This window comes from Diabrotica undecimpunctata, chromosome 6 (genome assembly GCF_040954645.1).
Source record: "Diabrotica undecimpunctata isolate CICGRU chromosome 6, icDiaUnde3, whole genome shotgun sequence".
NCBI lineage: Eukaryota > Metazoa > Arthropoda > Insecta > Coleoptera > Chrysomelidae > Diabrotica > Diabrotica undecimpunctata.
In genome coordinates this window covers 17181655-17198782 of record NC_092808.1, presented here as the reverse complement: position 1 = coordinate 17198782, position 17128 = coordinate 17181655, and the positions used below count along the sequence as shown (strand labels likewise).

At 32.3% G+C, this 17128-nt stretch overlaps 2 protein-coding genes and 1 non-coding gene across 5 annotated transcripts in view; 2 read left to right on the top strand and 1 right to left on the bottom strand.

Annotated features, from left to right (window-relative positions):
• trus (programmed cell death 2 like trus) overlaps positions 1-11681 on the bottom strand; it is an 81579-nt gene extending 69898 nt beyond the window's left edge. The window contains exons 1-3 of one of the 2 annotated variants that reach the window (XM_072534332.1): positions 11348-11675; positions 10886-11049; positions 10193-10476 (exon numbers count right to left, since the gene is read on the bottom strand). In XM_072534332.1, the coding sequence (XP_072390433.1) occupies positions 10193-10476; positions 10886-11049; positions 11348-11455 (556 nt within the window). In that variant the 5' untranslated portion in view covers positions 11456-11675. Of the gene's footprint in view, positions 1-10192; positions 10477-10885; positions 11050-11347 lie in introns of both variants that reach the window. The other variant, XM_072534333.1, reaches the window with a different exon arrangement.
• Positions 1931-15602, top strand: Tango4 (transport and golgi organization 4). Of its 2 annotated transcripts, none has more exons than XM_072534331.1 (6): positions 1931-2227; positions 12880-13237; positions 14177-14362; positions 14449-14643; positions 14820-14938; positions 15089-15602. In XM_072534331.1, the coding sequence occupies exons 1-6, from the start codon at positions 2175-2177 to the stop codon at positions 15480-15482; spliced, it is 1305 nt and encodes a 434-aa protein (XP_072390432.1). In that variant the 5' UTR covers positions 1931-2174; the 3' UTR covers positions 15483-15602. The 2 variants fall into 2 exon arrangements, with proteins under 2 accessions (XP_072390432.1, XP_072390431.1); XM_072534330.1 differs by lacking the exon at positions 1931-2227 and adding an exon at positions 12393-12628.
• On the top strand, positions 11111-11182 carry TRNAA-CGC (transfer RNA alanine (anticodon CGC)). Its single transcript has one exon. It is a non-coding gene; the product is annotated as a tRNA-Ala (tRNA).
• Positions 15603-17128: the final 1526 nt, after the last annotated feature.

The window sequence follows — 17128 nt, the reverse complement described above, 5'->3', positions numbered from 1 at the left end:
TTAAGGAATACTATCTTACTGAAAATCTGGGCTCCACGTTGGACTACGCCACTGTAACAAAGTTATATTTCTCCACTTTGGGCGCTACTGTAACAAATATAGTAGGCAGATCCCTTGGGACTATGTCCCTGATGTTATAAGATCTGTAGAGTAGTGTGAAGATAAGTTTGAAACTAAATTAAAATAAGAGTTGAAACTGAATGCAGTTAGGCTAGCTGGGTATGCTTGAGACTGGCCAGTTGATACTCAAGGTAGGGTTAGGCCTATTTGCATGCCCTGAGAAAACAGTAAAGAATAGAAAAGATGTATATTAACTAAGGAAATATAAGAATAACCAAAACGAACTAAGGGTAAGTACTGACAACAGGAATATATGAGAGAAGAATGATTTGGGCGCCAGGGAAGATGTTTACTGGACTCTTAGTCTAACAAACACTTCACCTAGTGACTTTATTGCTGCTGCTAACTATGTTTTCTGTAACTAGATATACTTTATTAAAAAAAAGGTTGTTTAATAAAACAGATTATTACTTATAACCCAATTTAATAATAATAAAATAGAAAAACCGGTAAACCGTAATATACAATTTAACTTAAATACCCTATCATACAAAAAACCTATTGATCCCTATTTACAATATATTTACACCCTCTAATATGCTAGAAAAGTAGGAACTTTTATTATGAAGTTTTATTCATTAATTAAAACAAAATTTGCTACAACCAACCTATTTATATATTAAAACAATTATTACCCTTCCCTATATTTAACACAATGTATCAGTTCGACAATTTCTAAGTTGATTCCAATCAGATAACCTGTAAATATATTTCAATTGGTCTGTTCAGAAAGGAACAGATCCAAGATAAATCAGTGACGTTACCAGTAGGGCTGTAAAAATACAAAATGGACCTTTGTGCACAAATGACCTTACAAAGTGTATTAAAATCCACCCCTACCCTGTTATTACTAATACATATATATATTTAAAATATTTAATGACACAAAAAAAATAAGCAAATGATGTTAAGAAAAAAATTGAATGTAAGATATATAATGATACGCAAATATGAATTATGAAAATTGACTAGGATTATTTTTAAGTTTTGGTTCGTCCACTCACTAAAGTTTAAACAATATTTAAGTAACTTATTTTTACGATATTACCAAACAGTAAAAAAAACCTGTCTACTCTCAAGCCGAGAAGGTTCTTCTTCCGGACGCCTTACGCCGCCGGGACTCGTTCGGGTGAAAGCTGTAAGCCCACTGTTCTAGCACCAAACTGAACCGCTATTCCAATATTCGGGAAAAACCAAAAAAAAACTCCAAACTAAACTCAACTGAAAGCTATTACCCCAAATCCAAAATAATGTTTATTGTATTGACTTTATATTCTTTCTTCCTCCAACGACCAACGCAACAATATTTCAACAATTGAACCAAAATCTTCTTTTTCCAAACTTCTAATATAATAAAAAAAAAACGCCTTCTTTAACTTAATATCACCTCTGAATAACTTAAAATTTCTTTTCTGATAACTTGAGCCACGTGCGTTGGTCGCTGGAGTATCAACCAATCGTTCTCTGCCTCGGTCAATGGTTCGATATCAAGTCAGTCTTACACTTTTAAAATCGTCGGCTTCCGTCAGTTCCAAGTTAAGCGGAAGCGGCGGTAAGCAGTTTGACCAATTGATAAACAATTGATAATACGATTACATGTATAGTTGGTTGCATACCTTACAGGCAGAATTAAGTTATTTTAAATTTCTCAGTAACGATAAAGTAATCTTATCGTTACAGCGTCCCCTCTCTTTCCTTGTGTAAGATTGGTCTAGTCTAGATATGCAAATTCGCAAAACCGTCAACACCATAAATTTTTCAGCATTTATTGTTTACGATTTAACGACACCATAAATTTCTCAGAATAGAATGATTGCTTTAAGAACTGTATGAATCTACATAGTGTTCTATAAATAGTTATCTTAATATTATATTGGCCGCCTTACAGTGAACTGTATTTTTTAAGTATCGATGGAAATATATCAAGTCCATTGGGCGGGGATTTTAAAAACCTTTCCAAACATTTCTAATTTGTGTGTATTTGTCCCATAAGAGGTTGGAAATATTGTTTTTTTTTTTTAATTATTTGAAGAACAAATAAGGAATTTTTGGTTATGAACATTCATTCTGTGCGATTGGTATTATTTGTAGTTCGTGAATTTGTGAGGTAAGAATATCAAAGTATTAAAATATTTACTATGAATGTTCATATTTTAAGGTTACGTTATTGTTTGATTAAAACTTTAATTATTTTTTTTTTACTGTATTTCAAGGAATTTTGTTGTTGTTTTTATCACGGTTATTTCAAAATAAATCAATAAATCATTGAATTTATTTACGAAGTTGAAAAACGTTTTTAAATTAATTCGTTGCAAGTGATTTTATCCTGTAAAAGACTAAAGATAATCGTTTTCTCGTAGTTTAAGTTATAATATAAAATTCTGTGGAAACCTTTATTCTATGAAAGGTCAGATTCTTCCCAGCCAAAGCTATTTACATTATAAATATTTTTGTCATTAATCAAAAGTTTCACTGTTTTTTTCTGCAAAACATATTTTTGTGCATTATAGGTTGGGACCATTTTTAGACAGCTTTTTTATGACACAATGCATACAAAATTGTTACGGTTTTTAAATATTCCTGAAAATTTAGGCCATTAAAATAACTATAAAATATTTTATTAGTCTAGACCGTTTTTAAATCTGTCAGTACGACAAAAATACTTAAAACAGAGTCTACACCAAAAAATAATAATGCGGCTACCATATATAGGATAATAAAAATGATTAGTTCCAGTTTTAAATATTACAATAAAATAATCTTGGAATTACATTACAAGAACCCGTATCTACAGAATATAGAGGGTGACCATTTGAAATATATACTCTATAGAAGTTAAAATAAGCAAATGAATGCTAAAGTACAGAGTTTTAATAGTGTTGGAGTCTTACTATTTTAAATATTAAGTATTTAGTCTTTATAATACTATAATTATAATAATAAAATTGAAATTATATAGGGAAAAATATTGTTGCAATAAAATTTCAATATTAGTAATATTTCAACGCTTCATTCAATTATAACCGCTGATTTGCTTATAATCAAGGCTTGGTCAGACTCCAACTTACTTAGCTTTAACGTGGATAAGACAGTAGCATTATCTTATAAAGGAGTCATTCAACCCTTGCTTTTGAATGAGAGCCAAATCAGTATCGTTAATTCCGTGAAATTTCTAGGTATTCTTGTCGACAGCGATCTTAAATGGTCCTTGCATACTGACTCCTTAAGGAAGAAACTAGCCTCAGCTTGCTTTGCAATAAGATCTGTTTCGAAGGAACTAAATTTATCTTCTGTCAAAATGGCTTATTTCTCATTGTTCGAGTCCCATCTTCGATATGGGCTTCCAATTTGTGGTTCTAGTACAGCGGACCAATTTGATTCTATTTTTAAGTTGCAAAAAAGAGCAATTCGTTATCTATTTGGTCTCAAACAAACAACTCATTGCAAGACCTACTTCAAAAATCACGGAATTTTGACGCTTCCCTCTTTATTTATTTTGGAAACGGTTTATTTGATTCGCAAGCATCTAAACATTTTTCCCGATAGACCTGATCATGGCTACTCCATTAGAAATTCGGATTGTAACGTTTATTTACCGATCCCGTCCACTCAGCTAGAGTAAAGAATTCTATTCTATATAGTGCAAAAAAACTTTATAATCACCTTCCAAGAGAAATTAAATCCGCAACATATTTCATTAAGTTTCGTAAGATGACAAAAATCTATCTCTGAAAGACCATATCAGTTGACGAGTTTCTTAATGTATAACAAAGAAACAAAATTAGTATTGTTACATTTGGGTGACTCAAGCAGTGGCTACAATTTGTCTCATTTGTTGTTGTCTGTACAAATTATGTAAGTGATACAATAATTTTACTAATTTGTATTGTTCTGTTTTTTTATTATATTTGTTTTTGTTTTATACTTTTTGTAGTTTTTGACTGATTTTTTTTTAGCTTTGTCCATAAAATTGTTCAATAATTTTCAGTGACAATAAAGCATATTTCTATTCTATTCTATTCTATAGTATATCTGTAGGTAAAAGAAGTATTGAGTTTAAATGAGATAAAAATATGGCCTTTAAATCATTTACTTTTCCTTTTCCTATATTATCAAAACTAAATTATGGTTGAAGGGCCAACGCGCGGGCCCGTTTCGGTAGGTCGAAGTAGGAATTTTTTAAAATAATATGCAATAGATTTTATTTTATTCAATAAAAAAAAAACATAAGATCATTTGGCATAATGGGAATTCATAATTATTAATAATCTGTAAGTATATCATACAATTAAATTTATACGGTGTCACACTAATTTATTAGGATAACAAAATTCAAATGGAGAAAAAATATTGGCAACAATTTTTAATTTTTGTGGTACAGAGATGTAATTAATATCTTCTATTTTTTTCTTACTAACACTGTCTGGAGTGATTGCGAGGTGGATTGAGTAGCTCTGCGGTTACCACAGCCGGTCCCAAGCCAAGATAAAATGTGGAGGGTGATTGACAAGGTTAGTAACCTACCAATCGTACAAACGACTACTGCTCAAAGAAACAATGTAGGAACCCTCGGAACCGGATTGATACTATGAAGACACCCACGGCAATCTTTTTTCTGACAGAGATTTTGCTCTTATAGAAAAACGACATAGAAAGTATGCTCCGCTTGTGTACTCTCCTGAGGAGTGACATACAGTTATAAAAGAATATAATAAAAAGAAGCCCTTCAACTTAACTGTTATGAAGCAGGAAGATTTTCTCAATGTACAACCACTCTTAGAGAACATTAAAAAGAGTACTCGCACTGATGACCAGCAATCTTTGAATTTTTCCAATGTTTTTCCCTTTTTACTCAAGAATGATAACAGAAAAGCATTTAACGTTACCTAAGCATTATGTGAATGGTACCTACAACCCCGTTACTGTTGTCAAGAAGGGACGTAAAAATGTGCTTTCTGTATCAGATTTACAACAGAAGTATATGGAACCTATTCGCATGGCAAAAAAGAGACTTGAAAATGTGAGATCATTATTACCCTACATACCTTCAGTGTATCATCCCTCCTACAATAGTTTACGAGAGGACGTCAGCCCTGATGTTGCTGATGAGGTCGCCGAGCTGGTTGATTAAATAAGATTTTGGGCATTTATTATTAATGTAATAATGTAGCAAGCCACATTTTTTTAAATAAAGACTGTTTTTCTCAAGTTTGGAGTATTTGGGCATGATGCATCGACATATCTAAACTAAAACAAAAGTACGAGGCATGTTTTTTAAGTAAGTACCGTTTTGCGATTCCGCCGCCGCAGCGCTACGGTCGGCGTTCCGCGCATGAGCGCTGGTTACCTACATCTCTTGTCTACGCACTGACGCCATTACAGTCTGATTCTTCATTGTATACTTGTTTACTCCAGTGTTTAAGATGCCTTCAACAATCGTGAGTCACGCTGATTGTGAAGTACGGGCTGTTATACGATTTCTTAGTGCTAAAGGCGTAAAACCGATCAATATTCATCGTGAGATCGTTGAAGTTTACGGACAAAACATTATGAGTGATGGAATGGTGAGGAAATGGGTGAGAGCATTTAAAATGCTCATGATGAAGAATGGAGTGGGCGTCCTTCGGTCGTTAATGAAAATTTGGTGCAGAAAGTGGACGAAAAGGTGAGAGAAAACAGACGCTTTACAATTTCATCATTGTCCGACTGCTTTCCTCAGTATTCTCGTAGTGTTTTGTATCGCATTGTTACCGAGAACTTGAATTACCGGAAATTGTGTTCACGTTGGGTTCTAAAAATGTTGACGGATTTGCACAAAACACAACGTTTAGGCAGTGCATTGACTTTCCTTGAGCGGTACCACAGTGAAGGTGAAGATTTTTTAGACCAAATTGTTACTGGTGACGAAACGTGGGTGGCCTACGTCACACCAGAATCGAAACAACAATCCATGGAATGGCGACATTCATCATCACCCAAAAGAGTGAAGTTTAAGCAAACAATTTCTGCCCGGAAAATCATGTGCACAGTTTTTTGGGACAGAAAAGGAGTATTGCTAGTGGAGTTTCTGCCTCGTAATGAGACAAACATCACGGTAGATAACATCAATGTAGAAAAGGTAGAACAATATATATATATATATATATCTATGACATGCAATTAAAAACGAAAAGGAAAATCAAACCCTAGAAATTAAAAGAAGGACACAATTATCATGGGCTGCTTTTGGGAAGTTGAGCTTCATTTTAAAAGACAGAAAAATCCCAATACACTTAAAACGAAAAACCTATAACACTTGTATACTACCAGTTGCAACTTATGGATTGGAAACTATGGCAATAACAAGAAAAATGGCAGAACAATTATGAGTAACTCAACGGGCCATGGAGAGGGCCATGTTAAATATAAGCCTCAGAGACAAAATTCTTAACACCGAAATACGTCGAAGAACTAAAGTAACCGACATCATGGAAAAAATAGCGACATTGAGATGGCAATGGGTAGCACATGTAGCAAGACAAGATACCAACAGATGGTCTCATAAAGTGACATTCTGGAGACCTCGAGAAACAAAAAGAAGCGTGGGAAGACCCAAAAAGAGATGGATAGACGATATAACAGCCGTAGCTGGAAAGCAGTGGATGAGAATTGCAAAAGATAGGGAAGCGTGGAAACAATTGGAGGAGGCCTATGTCCAACAATGGATGAATGAAGGCTGAAGAAGAAAAAGAAGAAGAATGAGACAATCAATGCAGCGTCTTATTGTGAGACATTGAAAAATCTGCGTCGTGCAATCCAGAACAAAAGACGTGGCAAGTTGAGTAAGGGTATCGTTTTGCTGCATGACAATGCCCGTCCACATGTGGCTAATCAGACCAAAGATCTCATCAAATCATTTAAATGGAAAACTCTAGATCATCCTCCATACAGCCCTGATCTGGCGCCCAGCGACTACCATTTGTTCCAGCACTTGAAGAAACACCTGGGCAGGAGGGAGGGTATTCAAAAACTGGTGCCACGTTATGACAAGTGTCTCAATATTCACGGAAATTATGTAGAAAAGTAGATTAAGGTACAGGCTTTCATGTAAAAATAAAATTATTGCCATATCTTTGCACGTCTTTTTTTAATTCCAAAACGGTACTTACTTAAAAAACAATATATATATATATATATATATATATATATATATATATATATATTGTTATGATGTGTTGTTTGTGAATAATTATCTTTATTATAACTATTATGAAACACACATATATATCTAACCTAGCCAATGTAAATTTAAAATAAACTATCTTTAAATTGATATTCTTATAAAACTAATTAAATTCTATAGACAATGTAAAATTTAAACAAACTATCTTCAAAATTGAAATTGTTATGACACTAACTAAATTATATCAACAAAATTTTGTACCTTTCTTTCACTGAATGCCTAAATTAACTGTTTTCCACTATATAGATTCTAATCACCACTGAATGTCTTCGTACTTCGGTTATCCTTGTTTTTGTGAAATTACTTTTTCCAATTATCAGCTTCTACCAATTTAAGATATAATTTAAGATTTTTCTTCACCAGCATTTATAAACCACCAAGCAAACCAGCAAAACAGCATTTATATTTATTCTTCTTTTCAATATACCAATATCCAATTATTATAATTTGATTTATACTAATCTCCAATCATAATATAATTTTAATTTCTTCCAATATACTTTTTTTAATCTTCATTTAACTCACTATATTAAACAATTGGACTATTTGTAACTGATTCACTGACTCCAACTAACTTTCATATTTCTTACTAAACTTTTCTGACTGCCTTCTTGAAAATTCTGAACAATTTACTTCACTAACTAAATGTGTCTACTAACTTTCATAATAAACTGGACTCATAGTAACTGTAACTCATAACTGATCGCTTCTAATCCAAATCACCGGGTATTTATATCTTTTTTTCTGTTCTAGAATCATCTGGCAATAAATCATGTTCCATTTGTTCTATTAAATACATGTCTGAATTTTCTGGAACAAACCATTTCGCAAACATGGCCATCTCCGGTGATCCAGAGAATTCCATTCTTTTCTATTAATAATTTTGTTGACATTTAGGCTTTTCAGATCAGAATAAACATTTAAATCATTAAATATATATAAATTAAACATTTTAAACTAACATTATTATTATAACCCCACTTTATATTCGTATTATGATTAATTTCTGTCTGTCAATTTACTGTATAGTTGGTTGCCTATGCACATGGCTCACTTAAATATATTTACAACATTAAAATACAACTTTTTACACTTATTATATGCTAATTTATTAAAAATGCCCTCACATAAATATATTTTTATTAAATTCTCTAGTATATAACTTCTTAAAATAACCAAATACTTGTTATATCTAAAATTATCTAGTATATAACTTATAAATTAATTTTTTAAACAATATCTTTCTTTCTCCTATATCATATCAATATATATATATATATATATATATATATATATATATATATATATATATATATATATATATATATATATATATATATATATATATATATATAATATATATATATATATATATATATAATATATATATATATATATATATATATATATATATATATATATATATATATATATATATATATTAGTTAAAATTCATCATCATCAGCTGGTGCTACAGCCTTTCGTGAGCCTTGGCCTGTCTCAAAATATTCTTCCATCCTTCCCTGTCTTTTTCGTACGATTACTCCAATCTCCCTTAAATCTTCCTGCACATCGTTCAGATATTTGAGTTTAGGTCGCCCCCTTCTTTTTCCAACCTATTTAGCATAGTTATGTTAGCAGGATAACTTTCATCTATCCGCATATCGTGGCCCACCCATCTTAGGCAGTTTATTTTGATGGTTTTCACGATATTTGCATCACCAAAAAGTCTATCGAGTTCGAAATTATATTGCCTTCCCCACAGACTCTGTTCGTTAACTCCGGCATACATTCATATAACTCTTTATCTCGAGTCGTCATTGCTTTTTTCTTATTGCGTCGTTCCTTTCGAAGGTTGGCGATCCAAATGGCAATTGTAGCTTTGGAAACTGCTACACGAAAGATTTCTGTGGATGAGCGGTCATACCATATCTTCAGGTCCTTCAGCCATGAGTTCTGATGTCTTCCAACTGATCTTTTGCTTTGTACTTTACCTTCCAATATGATTTGGAGTCATTAATATCTTTCACCTCTCAACACATGACCTAAGTACTGTATTATCCTCTTTTTGTGCTTAGTAATTCTTTTTGTTTACTCATGCTCCGAAGTACCAATATCATTGTGATCAAATCAATAGGTAACGCACCTGATGCGTACATAATCATTTAGATGTATTTAATTAAAAAAGTGTGCCTCACTTTTCGTGCACACGTTCCAACCCCTTTATAAATAAAAATAATAGCACAGGTTAAGGGTGAAAAAGTGTGCATTAATTATTAAATTTTTGAAACCTACTCTGTGTTATAAAGGGCGATGTCAAGAATAACTCTCCAGTCCGTGCAACAGCAAATTTTTGGATATTATTTACTTATGAGACTTTAAAGGGGTAAAATATGAATTTTTATTCACATTTTTGCGAAGCCTAAGGTACGTGACTTTACAAAATATAGACAAAAAATTATAAAAGTACATTAGAAGCCTTAATTTAAGCTTTTACAAATTTAATTGCAATCACTTGTTATTGCAAAATTCGCGCTCAAAGTTGAAAAACGTTACAAAAAATTAAAATGACCGTATTTTTTGTAAAAATGGCTGTATAATAATTTTGAAAATACTAGATAGAAGCCCTTTCAATCCCCAACAAAATGAGATTTTGTAAAACCGCATCGGTTCATTTGTTGCTACGATAAATATGATATTTTGTTCTTCTCAAGACAAAAAAGTAAAAGGTAACTTTTTGAAAAAAAAAATCGTAAACTTAATCTTAGGCGCATTCTCTTCTTAAACTCTATAAGTACACTTGTGTTATGTATGTAATATGAACTTTATATTCATAATTTAGGTACTCACCGTGTGCTCCTTTGTTGGCGTTTCTATCATCCACACTCAAATTAACGAATCCGGATCTTAAGGAATCTTCCATTGAGCAGCTTTCTTCATCTTCATCAGAGACTTTCTCCATGTTACTAATGACATTCCCATTTTCTTCGTTAAAATTTGCGTTGTTGTCGTCGTCCCATTCATCCGCATCTGCACACCAGTCGGTTGCCGCGGTTGTCTTAGGTCCAATCGCAGCTGTTTCTTCAGTAGTTTCGATTATTTGGTCTTGGGAATTCACTCTGATGCATAGCCAACTACAAAATAGTTATATCGTGTATGGTTGCATTTATAAGAAACGTTTCACGTTCAAAAGACACAATTAACAATAAAACATGCTTAAAAATGAGAAAGAATGGAAGATGAACTAATGCTGGCGACTTCTATAGTTATTGTTATATCGAAAAGCGTAAGAACTCGGGATCAATAATTATTGAAGAAAAGTTAAAATGAGTAATTGTATAAAAGAGCATAGACAAAACAGGTAGGTCTGCCAAATACCTTAAAGTAGGTTTAATTCATAGGATGAGTTCATTGATACCTAAGTGTCAAATCTGACATAAATTTAACATGTTAAAGTATGGAAAACTAGATAAAAGAAAAACTGTTTTAAGACAACTAATGTACTTTTTAATATCTATTTAATTCATCTGTAAACTAACTTACCCTTCATTTAAGTTCCAGCAGTTGGGATTTATACAGGCAAATAAATAAAGAGTACGGTGAACAGTAAGATTCTCTAATGGAGCATATATTTGCACAATCAAAGGTCTTGGAAGCTGGCATAAAGAACAAATTGGAGGATCCAATTTTATATTTGATGGATAATCCTAAAATTAAAACAAATAATGATACATGACAACTACGATAATTTGTTTCACTACAAATATAGGGGGTGTAACTCAGTGGTAGAGTGTCTGCTTCGCATGCAGAAAGTCCTGGGTTCAAATCCCAGCTCCTCCAAAACTTTTTATTTTTTTTTTTAAATTATATTATTAAATTAGAAGTATAATCATTAGAATTATAAGTTTTATGAATAGTAGTATTCATTCGTATATTAGTTACCACTTTTACTCTTTTTGTGTACTTATAATGGTATATCAAACTAGGTAAATAAATGTTACTCACTGGCTTTCCTCCGATTTTGTTAACGGTAAAGTTGACTTGATTCTTATATTTTTCACTAATGGGTTCATCTTCAAATCCAAGTAACATGCCAAAAATATTTTTGTCCATTATTTTAGCCAAATTTTAAGCAAAAAACAGCTGATCGATGGATGGCGCTCTGAAATTAGTCAACCAAACATACACATTCGAAAAATATTGTCCATAACCAAACTATTGCCGAGCATGCTAGCCATGCGCAGATCATCCGATGTTTTTATCGATTTATTTAAATTGATAAGCATGTGTGGGTTATCTAATCGCTTAGAAGAAAATCAACATTTAAAAGACACAATGAATAATGATTTATATTATAAACACATATTTCACATATGAACAGTTAAATTCTTCTTGATAGCTTATTTGAGATTCTTAGTTAAACATTACAAGGAATAAAATATATTATTTAACTACCTAAGCGTTTTTTATTTAGAGTGTAGAAGCAGATGGATATAATATGTATTACTGTTCAGAAAGAAAATGTGATACAAATAAAATATTTAGTTTACATAATGGCTGTACTTTATAAGAAGAACAAGTGTTAAATTTAAATTCAAATTTAATACGCCAATTACTATTACTTAGCTCTTATAAACCAGAAAAATAATAGATTTCAAACACCTCAACATTTGTTGAACTTAAAAAAAACATTGAAAAGTTAAAAATGTTGGAACTATCAAAGAATTACTGTCTAAATCAAAATATGTACGAAGTACTAGGAGAAAGATTGAGTTGAGAGGAAGGAGAAATAAACATGCGAAATTTAAATTAAATGGCATTAAAACTCCGTGGAATAAAAATAGGCATAAAAGTAGATATAATCAAAACTATCGATTTTCTATAAATATTTTATATATAAACGTTTCATTTTCAATTAAAAATTAATAGTAAAAAGTTTTTATACTAATAGTTAATTCACATTAATTTGTTTCTTTTAAATCTTCTCTAATACGTGTTGCATAAGAGAAAGTAAACTTATCAATGAATTGACATCTGACACTGTTTTGATGTTTTTATTTAACGAACCCTGTAAAGTGAGGTTAGTTAGGCCTACTTGTAAACTTTAAACAACATACAAATTTTCGATGAAATAATTATCAGTAAGAAAATTTTTATCCAGATTTATAACATGACAGAAGACGTTCAAAGACATTCTGTTCACACTCTTGTGTTCAGATCGTTGAAACGATCTCATGATATGTTTTTAGCAAACCAAGGAATTCTGCCATCAATTGATGATACTGCGTAAGTTTTTAGTGATTCCCTTATGTATTCCGTTTTGGAAATTGTTTTCCTCACCCCTTCTCATATTTTTATAATATTAAGTAGCTTAAAAATCAGCACTAAAACTAGAACTAAACACTTTACAAACTGTTATTCTGAACAAGTTAAAAATAGAGCAATTTCAGTTAAGACAGTTAATAATACATCAGAATATTGTAATTCATTTGAAAATTTGCCCAATGTTTAGTCCAATTATATGTGTTTTTTTATAGAGAAAAAATACGAAGGTTGGTAAAGGCAAGAGACTCTTATGGTATGGTATTTGATGATGTCAAAAGAATGCAAGCTATGAAAAATCTGAGGGAAGCTGAAGCTGGTCCAAATCCACCCCCTCCTGGTACGGCAGAGTCTCCAGATGGTCAACCAGCTGATAGTGCGGTGGTTCCTTACACAGATAATAGTCTAGTATTAAAAAGTCAACAAAATACTAACCAGAATCAATTGACCAATCAATTGAAAAGAGCACCTACAATGCCAAAACCAAAGTGGCATGCTCCATGGAAACTATATAGAGTAATTGCTGGACATTTGGGGTGGGTGAAATGTGTTGCTGTAGAACCAGGAAATGAGGTATGTAAATTTTTAAAAATCCATTCAGAAATTAAATCCATTGACACAATTTCTTGATGTATAGTATCAGGTAGTATCAGGTTCAGTGACAGACTACAAACTTACCAAAACGCAATGGCAAGCACAATGTTTTAACTTCGGAAGCATTTAATTAAATACCTTATGTGTGAAAATGCTAGTATTAAAGTCACAAGTGGTGCGGACAAAAGAACAGACACAATATCTGTTAATAGAGAAATGCTTTAAGGTGATACTGTTACCATAAGTTGAAACTAAAAATCTGCTGGAAGAATTACATGACACATTAAAGCATACATGACTCAAAATAAATTTACCTAAAACTAAAATGACTTCAGAAAATATACAAATAAACCTTTTAATCAAATATTGAACCTGAAAAACATATTGAACATTAATATAATTTAGAAAAGAAAACCAGAGTTCTGAAGTGGAAAGAAGAGTGGAACAGTGTTAAGAGGTTTGTAAACTGTTCTATATAATTATTTAAGGCTCTGGAAATCTATATAAATTTAACATGAAGAGATTTTGAGTCTTGTATCTTTCCAGTATTTATTTCTGGCAATGAAACAATGGCATGTACATGTAAAAACAAATTCTAAAAAAATACAAATACAACTCTATGAGACAATTCAACAAAAAACCAGAGTAATATATGTTCTTGAATGAGTGGTTAAACCCAGACGGGAAGATATCCAAAGTATCGCTGGAAAAAATTTGATTCTTATCATCCTAAACAAAATCATGCATAAAAAGAATGGGAAGTTGTTTATATCCAGGACTAGATGAATGAAGACTTAAAAAAGAGAGTAGTATTATCTGAATCATAGACTAAATCAAAGGGCTAATAACTGCCCTTAAAACTTTCTTTAATGTATATTTGGTTCAGTATTTGATTTTAATAACATATATTTTTTTCAGTGGTTTGCTACAGGAGCGGCAGATCGAATTATAAAAATTTGGGATTTGGCTACAGGCCAGTTAAAAGTTTCACTAACTGGACATGTCAGTACAGTTCGAGGTTTGGCCATCAGTCCGAGACATCCTTACTTGTTTAGTTGTGGTGAGGATAGACAAGTGAAATGTTGGGATCTTGAGTATAATAAGGTCAGTAAAAGTCAGTAAGTTCCTAGTACACAAAATAATTTAATATTTGTGATAAATTTGTTCAATATGCATTTTTTATTTTCTAGGTTGTCAGGCACTATCATGGACATTTATCAGCTGTATATTCATTATCACTTCATCCCACAATAGATGTACTTTTGACAGCTGGTCGAGACTCTACTGCCAGAGTGTGGGATATGCGGACTAAAGCTAATATTCATACACTGACAGGTCATACACATACTGTTTCGACAGTCATTTCCCAAGCAACAGAACCTCAGGTAAAGATTTTCAATTGTAGTAGAGATAAAAAGTTGTTTAATCCATTGTCACCATCATCATTTATGTATTTGTCATGTTTAGTGAGATTCACAAAGGGAACACTTTTAAATTTAGTATTTAATTCAATTTAGTACTGTATATTCTATAACCATGTATAATTGATTTTATATTTTAGGTTATTACTGGATCACATGACTCCACCATTAGGTTATGGGACTTAGCAGCAGGAAAATCTATTTGTACATTGACCAACCATAAGAAGAGTGTTAGGGATATTGTTTTTCATCCAACTTTGTAAGTAAAAACATTTTATTAAATGCAGTTGATAGATGTTTAGTACAGAGAGGGGTAGGGTTTTGCAGTATCTAATTTTATCTTGATTTAACATGTTTGCTTTTATTGATAGTTTGCTTTTTAATATTCTAATGATTATACTGTTTTCAGAAATATGTTCGCTTCTGGTTCACCTGACAACATAAAACAGTGGAAATGTCCTGACGGAAAATTCATTCAAAACTTATCGGGTCATAATACTATCATAAACTGCCTGGCAGTAAATCCAGAGGGCGTTTTAGTATCAGGTGGAGACAACGGCACTCTTCACTTTTGGGACTGGAGAACCGGATACAATTTCCAAAGGTTGCAGGCTCCCGTCCAACCAGGATCTATGGATAACGAAGCTGTCATATTTTCAATGACTTTCGATAATTCTGGATCGAGGTTAATAACAACAGAGGCGGATAAGACTATAAAAATTTATAAAGAAGACGATACAGCAACTGAAGAGTCACATCCAATTAACTGGAAGCCTGATATTCTTAAGAGAAGAAAATTCTAATGTGTTCCTTTAATTTTTTATCGATTTATGTGATAAACATTAAAAAGGACATGAGTTTTTTAAGTATGAATAATTATTGTATATTAAAGATAAGTGATTGTAATATAATTTTTTACTATATGATTAGTGTTTTATTCATATTAAAAACAAGTGTGTATTTTTATTCAGGTCTTGAAATATGCTTATTATTTAAAAACTAAATTTATTCATGTAAAACATTAAATGCGGTGGCCCATGCATATGCTTGTAACTCTTCAACTCTCAATTCACCTCAGCTTCCTTTCACTGCCAATATACCTAACCTATAACGTATGTAGTGTTTTTAACATACTTTAATTATCATCGACCAATTATCTCAGTAATATCGTTCTTCTTCTAATGGTGCTACAACCTTTTATGGGTTTTAGCCTGATTAACAACATTCTTCCATTCTGCCCTGTCGGATAATTTTCTTTACCACTGCCTATATGTTCATGGTTTTAAAATCTTTCTCTATCCACCTTTTACGATGCCTTCCTCTTGTCCTATTTCCTTGGGGTTTTCATCTCTGGCATTCTTTATAATTTATCAAGCCAGTTTAGTCTGTGAATTTACAAATATGACGATATCTGTGCTCTGCATTAATTCATCCAGTTCATAGTTCATTTTTATTCTCCACGAACCATTGCTACAATGGGTTGGTCCAAATATCTTTCTTAATATTTTGCGCTCAAAAATATTCTCAATTGATTTTTATCAGTGGGTGAAAGGGTCCACGTTTCACATCCATATGTGATCACTTAGACTTACGATTCAGTAACTTACTTTTCATTAAGTCTTTGTATAAAAGCACTTATTATTGTTAAGAATCCGTGCTTGTATTTCTTGACTGACGTTGTGGCTGTCATTTATTATTGAGCCTAGTTAGTAGTTAGGGAAAGGTGGAGGCATATTTGTAGGTATGGTTGTCTACTTTATACACTCCATATATTTTGTTTTTCTTTCATTTATATTTAGACCAAATACAGCGGCTTCCTATTTGTGAAATCTTTAGCTTAACACCCTTCTATTGCGGCTAATTTCCGTCTTCGCAAGATGGAAAGCAGACAAGATATGTAGAAATAAAAAAAGAGCCCATTAAAATGGACAAATAGAAAAAATGGAAGATTTCAAACATAACGAAATTAGAGGGGCTTACGAATACCTAAAAAAGATAAAAAGTGGGTATAAACCTCAAATAAGTCTATGTAAAGATGAGAGTGGGCAAATAATGAATGTATAAGAGAATGGAGTAGAAGCTCCGACCATAGAGGAAGTTCTCAAAGCTACTAAGGCCCAGAAAAACAATAAACCTCCGGGAGTTGACGAAATACCAGCTGAATTGTATAAGGTAGGTGGCGGTGGCGACCACCTAGCAAGTCACATCCACGCGCTCATCAAAGACATATGGCAAGAAGAGAAAATACCCGACGACTGGAACAAAAGTATAGTACGCCCGACCTATAAAAAAGGAGACAAACTCCAGTGCAAAAACCACCGTGGAATTTTTCTACTATGTACATCATATAAAGTCCTCATGTATATTATAAACCAGCGGCTCCAACCACTGCAGAAAATATTATTGGAGAGTATCAAATGGGCTTCCGACGGGGAAGATCGACACTGGA

Coding starts and splice junctions, on each gene's coding strand:
- Tango4 (XM_072534330.1), top strand. CDS start 12,513: ATGACAGAAGACGTTCAAAGACATTCTGTTCACACTCTTGTGTTCAGA. Junction 14,363..14,448: donor GGGATCTTGAGTATAATAAG/GTCAGTAAAAGT, acceptor TTTATTTTCTAG/GTTGTCAGGCACTATCATGG. Junction 14,644..14,819: donor CCCAAGCAACAGAACCTCAG/GTAAAGATTTTC, acceptor TTTATATTTTAG/GTTATTACTGGATCACATGA.